The 9,258-nt window shown below is 32.9% G+C and overlaps 1 protein-coding gene across 1 annotated transcript; it reads left to right on the top strand.

The window, feature by feature from the left end:
* Nucleotides 1–3,842: 3,842 nt before the first annotated feature.
* Nucleotides 3,843–7,840, top strand: LOC147709826 (uncharacterized). The gene is made up of 2 exons (XM_086925562.1): nt 3,843–3,922; nt 4,655–7,840. The coding sequence occupies exon 2, from the start codon at nt 4,996–4,998 to the stop codon at nt 6,073–6,075; it is 1,080 nt and encodes a 359-aa protein (XP_086781688.1). The 5' UTR covers nt 3,843–3,922; nt 4,655–4,995; the 3' UTR covers nt 6,076–7,840.
* Nucleotides 7,841–9,258: the final 1,418 nt, after the last annotated feature.

Below are 9,258 nucleotides of genomic sequence, written 5' to 3'. Positions count from 1 at the left end.
GGTACTCACCTGCCTCATAATTCCAGTAGCCCTGCCTAGAGGTTTAGAAATTTTTGTCAGGAGGGGGTCCTTACGCCTGTAAATGTTGACAGGGGGGTCTCGGCTTCCAAAAGTTTGAAGACCTCTGTTGTAGATGGATCTGCCATCCAAGGAATGCCATTGGAGATCTTTAAGGATGGGGGAGATGTGATCCCACCTCTTGGAATCGGAGATAAGCCTGGCCGCGAGATTAAGGACCGACTTGATTGGGGCTAGGTGGACTTTAGGTGTACCTACGAGCAAAGCGTTACCATAGTCTAATCTGGAGAGTACTAATGTTTGAACAACATTTGAAGTCATCAACAGGGATGAAGGGTTTGATTTTTTTTTAGGTGTAGTAGTGAAAATGGATGTATGACGTTACAACGTATACTATTACAACGCATGCTTTTACAACAAATTTTTTACAACACAAGTACCTTTACAACGCCTGACTTTACAACGCATTCTTTTACAGCGCAAAATAGTAAAAGTAATGAAATTACTTATAACGCATACCGTTACAACGCATAAAAAAACGAAACTTATTTTTTTTTAATTTTGTAAAATAACCCTGGCACGGGATGCAGGGAAAATAGGGGTTTTGGGTGGGGAAGTGTATTAAAATGTGGAAAGAAACTGAACGTAAATATAACGAAATGCAAAGCTTTTCCAAAAATTAATACTTGAGTATTAAAATTAATACTCGAGTATTAAAAAAAGTACTCACTGATTTTTAAAAAAATTACATTTTTAAACCAAATAATGAAAACATAACCAATACAAGTAGCAGAATAATAAAATTACTATTGGTAATAACAAACAATTTTCATTCGAAAATTCGCCATTTTAAAAAGTCAACATGAAGTAATTGTCCTACTACTGTTTTCATGATAACAAGACCACAACACGAATTACAAAATGGATGCCAAAACGGAACGTGACAGTTAAAACACTTTTTTAAAACAACATTTTAAATTGTAAGTTTCCACAGAAAATAAAACGATTTAAAAAGCACATAAAAACGCTGTATTTCTCAAAAATTATAATGACACTAAGAAAAAGTTATAAATACGAGCAAGACACCATTTTGAAACCAGTTGATTATCAACTCCCAGAGTGACCAGACGCCAAAACCTGACCCTCTGACCTAGTCACCGAGCTACGACCCGAATTGATTCTAAAATCAATATTTTCCGACACTCAACTAAGTGTAGAAACAAATAACAGCATTTTTAAATTAAAAGGAATAAAAATCAGTATTATTAGTAATACTTTTTTAAAAATAAATTTACAGAATTTTCAAACTTTCCGGCATAGACAAACGATTTTCTACTTGCTAAACAACTTACATAAAATATGTAAGTACATATACATATTAATCTATATTTTTGCGACATTTATTAAATTTACAGCATAACGCTATAGTAAAATAAAGGTTACAGAAAGTAAACCTTTTAAAACCCACAATATATTTTACCGTGCCAGTTTTTTTTAAAGATTATGAAATATAAATTAATAGAGTGTGATGTAAACCAATGGAAATATATTTTTTTAAATCTAAGAAAAATAAATTACTGTTTAAAACAGCACAACTGAAAGATTAGCGAGGATAACAATTAGAAACTGCATTTTGAGAAAAGAACGACACTCCTTTTCAACTAAAATTAAAAGGTACTGTTTGTAAATATTTTTTGGGTCAATTCGCAAATTTCCAAAACTACGAGAACTACTTCTAATACACACACATTTATTATCATTCTCACAGAAAAAATCAAGTAAGAAAATAACCAGGACTTTCTTCTGTGAAAAAAGGACGACTTTTAAAAGAGGTAAATTAATTCAACAGAAATGCAGTATAAATCTTTAAAAATAGAGAGCCAGAAAATGAAGCCTTTTCAAAATTAAGTAAAAATAAAGAAAGAATACGAAAGAATAGGGACACATTTAAATATGCAAACTACAAAAAGTAGCAAAAGTAGGGAAAGTGTGGGATAGTGTAGGTACAACATTTGCTAATGTAACTCCAAGAAGGTGCAGCAGTAGAGAAAATGTGGGATAGTGTAGGGCCATAATTTACTATTATAACTCCATTAAAGTGCAAAAGTAGGGAAAGTGTGGGATAGTGTTCATACTAAAATTGCTATTGTAACTCCAGGAAGGTGCAGCAGTAGGGAAATTGTGGAATAGTGTAGGGGCTGGATTTTCTAATGAAACTCAAACAATGTATAGCAGTAGGGAAAGTGTAGGATAGTGTAGGGACGGTATTTACAATTCTAACTCCAGGAAGGTGCAACACTATGATAAGTGTGGGATAGTGTAGGGGCAGGATTTACTATTCTAACTCCAGGAAGGTGCAGCAGTAGGGAAAGTGTGGGATAGTGTAATGTCTGTATTTACTATTCTAACTCCAGAAAGGTGCAGCACTAGGATAAGTGTGGGATAGTGTAGGGGAAGAATTTACTATTATAACTCCAGGAAGGTGTAGCAGTAGGGAAGGTGTAGCATAGTATGGAGGCTGAATGTACTATTCTAACTCTAGAAAGGTGCAGTAGTAGGGAAAGTGTGAAATAATGTACGATAACAGTTTAGAAAAATAAAGCTTTTGCACAGAAATTTTAGTTTTTTAAAAATACATTGAAACAAAGAAATACATAACCATACTTTTCTCTGTTTGCAGAATCTCAAAGAACTCTTCAAAAAACAAAACAAAGTCAAAACCCAAGGAATCTGAGAACCGAACAAGGAAAAAACACCAGACTCAGAAGGTAATTCAAATGAAAATTCCAAGCAATAAAACAAAAAAAATGACAATACTTCAGTATTATTACTCCAAAAAGATGCTGCAGTAGGAAAAGTGTAGGATAGTGTAGGATCAGGATTTACTATTCTAACTCCAGGAAGGTGCAGCAGTAGGGAAAGTGTGGGATAGTGTAGGTGCAGGATTTACTATTCTAACTCCAGGAAGGTGCAGCAGTAGGGAAAGTGTTGGATAGTGTAGGGTCTGTATTTACTATTCTAACTCCAGGAAGGTGCTGCAGTAGGGAAAGTGTGGGATAGTGTAGTGGCAGGATTTACTATTCTAACTCCAGGAAGGTGCAGCAGTAGGGAAATTGTTGGATAGTGTAGGGTCTGTATTTACTATTCAAACTCCAGGAAGGTGCAGCAGTAGGGAAAGTGTGGGATAGTGTAGGGGAAGGATTTGTTATTCTAACTCCAGGAAGGTGCTGCAGTAGGGAAATTGTTGGATAGTGTATGGTCTGTATTTACTATTCTAACTCCAGGAAGGTGCTGCAGTAGGGAAAGTGTGGGATAGTGTAGGGGCAGGATTTACTATTCTAACTCCAGGAAGGTGCAGCAGTAGGGAAAGTGTAGGATAGTGTAGGATCAGGATTTACTATTCTAACTCCAGGAAGGTGTAGCAGTAGGAAAAGTGTGGGATAGTGTAGGGGCAGGATTTACTATTCTACCTCCAGGAAGGTGCAGCAGTAGGATAAGTGTGAGATAGTGTAGGGGCAGGATTTACTATTCTAACTCCAGGAAGGTGCAGCAGTAGGGAAAGTGTGGGATAGTGTAGAGGCAGAATTTAATATTCTAACTCCATGAAGGTGCAGCAGTAGGGAAAGTGTGAGATATTATAGGGGCAGGATTTACTATTCTAACTCCAGAAAGATGCATCAGTAGGGAAAGTGTGAGATAGTGTATGGGTACAGTGAAGTAAATTTAAACTTTTGCACATAAATGCAGACGTTTTTGTTTGTTTAAAATAAATTTTAACAAATAATTACATAATCATACTTTTCTCTGTTTGCAGAATCTCAAACAACTCTTCAAAAAACAATAAACAAAGTCAAAACACAGGCAATCTAAGAACCGAACAAGGAAAAAACTCCAGACTCAGAAGGTAATTGTAATCAAAATTCAAACCAATGAAACAAAACAAATGACAATACTTCAATATTATTACTCCTTAAAGGTGCTGCAGTAGGGAAAGTGTGGGATAGTGAAGGGGCTGTATTTACTAATGTAACTCCTGGAAGGTGCAGCAGTAGGGTAAGTGTAGTATAGTGTAGTGGCAAGATTTAATATTCTAACTCCAGGAAGGTGCAGGAGTAGGGAAAGTGTTGAATAATAGAGGGGCTGAATTTACTATTCTAACTCCAGGAAGATGCAGCAGTAGGGAAAGTGTGGGATAGTAGAGAGGCAGTATTTACTATTCTAACTCCAGGAAGGTGCAGCAGTAGGGAAAGTGTGGGATAGTGTAGGGACTGGATTGACTATTCTAACTCCAGGAAGGTGTAGCAGTAGGGTAAGTGTGAGATAGTAGAGAGGCTGTATTTGCTATTTTAAGTCCAGGAAGGTGCAGGAGTAGAGGAAGTGTGGGATAGTGTTGGGGCAGGATTTACTATTCTAAATCCAGAAAGGTATAGCAGTAGGGTAAGTGTGAGATAGTAGAGGGGCTGTATTTACTATTCTAACTCCAGGAAGGTGCAGCAGTAGGGAAAGTGTGGGATAATGTAGGGGCAGGATTTACAATTCTAACTCCAGAAAGGTGCAGCAGTAGGGAAAGTGTTGAATAGTGTAGTAACCTATTAACTTTATAAAATACACATACTAAAAGAAATGTCTTTTTCAGAGAAAATGTCAACTCAGGAAACAGCAACATACATTAAATCTAGAAAAGGAAACCGTTTATTAAAACATTCAGGATATATATATTGTAAAGAAGGGATAAGTGAACCACGTAGACATTGGTGGTGTGTGCAGTACTACTCATCCCATTGCAGCGGCAGAGCGGTTACCCATGATGATATCATTATTAAAACAACAGAACATAACCACTCTGCCTCTGCAATGGAGATTGAAGTAAGAGAAACCTTAAATGAAATGAAAGAAATTGCATGCACCTCCAATGACACTACTGGATCAATATTATGAGAGGTTGCACAGCATGTTCTTAGTCATGTTGCTAGTAGTATGCCTATTATTCCCAATTTGAGAAGAATTATTCAAAGACAAAAGCAGGCAAGTAATACTCAAATTTCAACTCCTCATACTTTTTCTGACATTCAAATTCCTAATGAACTCACTATTTCTTTTTCTAATGAACCTTTCCTCCTGCACGACAACCAAAACCCTCATAAACGTATTCTTATCTTTAGTGCACCCAGCAACCTTGTTAAGTTAGAAAATAGTGAAATTTGGATGATGGATGGGACGTTTAAAAGTACACCCCATCCTTTCACCCAAATTTACACTATTCACGCACAGATTAGCCATAATGTAATTCCATTAGTATATAGTTTGCTACCAGATAAGCAATCTGCAACCTACACTGAGTTTTTATCAGTGATTAAAAGCAAAACATCCAATAAAAGTCCTAGGAAGATAATTATTGATTTTGATTTGGCTATGATCAATGTGATCACTAAAACGTACACGGATACCCAAATTCAGGGATGTTTTTTCCATTTTTCCCAAGCATTCTGGCGTAAACTACAAAAAACATTCCTAGTTGCAGAGTACTCAACTGATAGCAAACTACAGTTTGAATTAAAAAAACTTACCGCTCTTTGTTTTGTCCCTCCTGAAAGTGTAGACGAGTACTACACAGCTATTACAGAATCTGATTATTTTAATGAAAATGAAGATAAATTGGCACCCGTACTAAATTATTTTGAGGACACATGGATTCGACATCTAAGCAGATCGGGTCGCAGGAGGAAGCCACGTTTCCATGTGGAGTGGTGGAACTGCTACACGAGCTGCATAGAAGGAGAAGGCAAAACAAACAATGCCATGGAGGGATGGCATAACTCCTTCAACCATACAATTGGCAAACCACACCCTAACTTCTACTCATTTTTGGAAACTTTGAAGAAGGAACAAAGATTTCAAGAAATGAGAATCTCTCAAACATTAACTGGTAGTCTAAACCCACGCATTTCCAAAAAATCAAAGGAAATGTCTGAGAGACTATTGGCTATTCTACAACAGTTTTCGTTGTGTGTGGCTTTAGACTACCTTGATAATGTTGCTAACATACTACATTTCTAACTTTAATCTACACCTTACTTTCATGCTTTTACCAAAAATAAATAAAAGATTCAATTCAATTGGCATTTATTATTTTCTAAATTATTTTTAAAAATTAAAAGTCGGGTCAGCTTACCTTTAGTTGTCTTCTTTTTTTTTTCCTCCTCTTGTTTCTCCAATAGTAATCCATTAGGAGGCAAAACCCAAATAACCAAACCAAAAAAGCAAAAATCCAAAATCCAAAAAAAACATAATTTAACGAAGTCAATCTTGAAAATTATCAAAGATCCAGATGCATCTTTTATAAAATCCAAAGGGCACGAATTACACATTTTTGATAACTCCTTCCTGAACGAATCCAAAGTCAACGAAATCCACGTTCTAATGAAATCAATGTGGTCTGGTTTCCAAATTCAAAATTCATTCAGAAAATCATCCATACTCCACGAAATCCTTTTTTTCACAAAATCCATCTTGAAAGGTTTGTAAAGTCCATGTACATCCAAATAACAATCCAAATGCTACAAAATCCATGTTGTTTTCAAGACCATTTGATAAAGATTTCAACAACCATGTACATTTTGAATGCCATTCAAACTCCACGAAATCCATACTTTATACAAGTCCATCATGAAAGGTTTCTTTTGTCCATATGCATCCTAATAGTAGCCCAAACTCCACGAAATCCATGTTCTTTCCAAGTCCTTCTTGAACGGTTTCTTTAGTCCATATCCATCCTGATAGTAATCGAAAATCCACAAAAAAGCATTTTCTTTCAAAGATCATTCAGCAAAGGTTTCTCAAAGTTCGAAAACATGCTGAAAGTCATCCAGACCACAAATTGCATGTTCTTTCCAAGATCTATTGCAAAGATTTCTAAAGTCCATCTACATCCTAATAGTAAACCATAGACCACGAAATCCATGACTTTCCCCACTGCATCCTGGTAACAATTCAAAACTCACGAAATACATGTTGCATGTTCCACGTGACCATTTGCTTCGTGATAGCAATCCAAAGTCAAAGAAATCCATAATCCGTTTGAATCATTTCTGAAAGTTTTTCTTCTTCCAGAAGGCTCCAAAAAGTAAAACAACATGCACAATATCCTAAAACATTCTAACTCTATCTTAAAAATAATACTATTTTCTAGAAATATTAATTTTTACTATGACCTCCTATCAGTATGCGAAACAACTTAGCACTATTTCTGATCTGTCCTTATAGCAATATCTTCTAGATTCTAAAACGCAATACGATTCACAATTCCAGTATATAAAATTTCAATCAACAACCACACCAAATTAATCAAAAATCCATGAAACCAGCTAAGTGTGAAACGCGATCTTTCCTTTTTCACATTACATGTATTTCCTGCACTTTCAGATTTATATTTCCAATGCATTTCACATTATAACTTTTAATAAGCAATAAAAAGTCTACCTTTATAATGTAACATTTTCTATAACTTAATTAAACCAAAGAAACATCTATTTTTTACATTTCCTTATTATTTACAGCGACCCGACCTAGGCATACTATAGTAGCATGATCAGCGACATGCTGAAATAACATCGTATACAATACATTTACATTTGCAACCTCTTCTTATCCTTTCTTTATAATATATATATCTTAATTAACATTATTATGTTTCAAATAAAGTTTTAAGAGTTTCCTACCTGAGCGCAGATCAGCTTCCTGCTGCTTCCAGCTTCGACGCTCTTCAAAATGGCCGCTTGAATACACGTTTACGCGTCAACGTCATCTAGAGCTACAAAGATGAAAAAAGGACTATTTATATTTATTTATGTATTATTAAAACAAATTTATTTTATAATGTTTATTTACAAGATAAAAATTTGTAAAAAATTTGATAATAGATAAAATTTTATTTTTACATGATTTTTTCAATAAAAAAAGTAAACGAAAAATATCGAGTCAATGTTTTGAATAATGTAATTATTATAAATATGTTTTTATATTAAATGTAATTACATAGAAAATAATGATAAATGCTACTTACATCTATACTGATGCCATTTCCATCCAAAACTTGTCAAAAGTACCTTTTTTACAGCTTGCAAAGTAGTTCCGCTGGACTCTTAACTTCAACTATGGAAAAAAATAAAGGACAAAACTCTCCATTGAATACAATGGAAAAGCGTGGGAAAATTTCATTCATTAATATTAAAACATATAATAGTAACATTTAAAAAATACACAACAATATAGAAATGTTTATTTACATTTATACATATTTTTCAAAGTTTTAATTTTGCCATAATATTTTTTCAACTATTTTTAAAAAATATATTTCACTAATCAGTAATTAAATATTATTATAAATTATATTATTAATTCAACATATTTTATAATACATTATTCAATATTTTTTAAGATATTTTAAAAAAACATAACATTACTAAATAAAATATAAATATATAAATGTATTTATTTACATTCAATAAATATACATTTTAACATTTACCCATTACTCTTAATTTAATTATTACTAATGTATTATTTTTTTTTTAAGATTTTGTAATAAAACCATTAATCTTTTAATAAAAAATGTATTATTAATTTTAAAATAATATTTTTAAATTTACTAATTACTCAAAAGTTAATTATTACGTGTTTAATAATTTAAATTAAATATTTTTTAATATTCTAATACATATTTTTTTTTACTTCAGTATTATTTTAAAATAAATATTACTAATTAAAATGTAATTATATTAACAAATTACACTTTTTAAATTTAATACTTGAGTATCAATTTTCATAAAATATTACTAATTTAAATTTACTCATTATACATTTTCAATGTAATACTTGAGTATTATTTGTTATAAAATATTAATATTTTAAATATTTAAAAATATACTCATTACTCATTATTTATTTAATACTTGAGTATTAATTAAAAATAAAAATTATAACATTTACACATTACTCAAAATTAAATTATTACTTAAATATTATTAACAAAAATATTTCAAAAAAAAAATTTAATAAAAAAAAACTTACCTTAAAACATACTTACGTTGTAATGGCATGGGTTGTAATGACATCTGCGTTGTAATGGCATGCTTTGTAAATGCATGCGTTGTAAAAGCACTTGCGTTGTAAAAGTTGCGTTGTAATGGTAGTGCGTTGTAAAAGTTGCGTTGTAAAGGATGTTTCCCAGTGAAAAGAGAG

This window comes from Lissotriton vulgaris, chromosome 6, assembly GCF_964263255.1.
Source record: "Lissotriton vulgaris chromosome 6, aLisVul1.2, whole genome shotgun sequence".
Taxonomy (NCBI): domain Eukaryota; kingdom Metazoa; phylum Chordata; class Amphibia; order Caudata; family Salamandridae; genus Lissotriton; species Lissotriton vulgaris.
Note: the sequence above shows the minus strand (reverse complement) of the source record. Positions and strands in the feature narration are given on the sequence as shown.

Bases quoted from the DNA above. Each gene is read 5' to 3' on its own strand.
- LOC147709826 (XM_086925562.1), top strand. From the start codon at position 4,996: ATGCCTATTATTCCCAATTTGAGAAGAATTATTCAAAGACAAAAGCAG.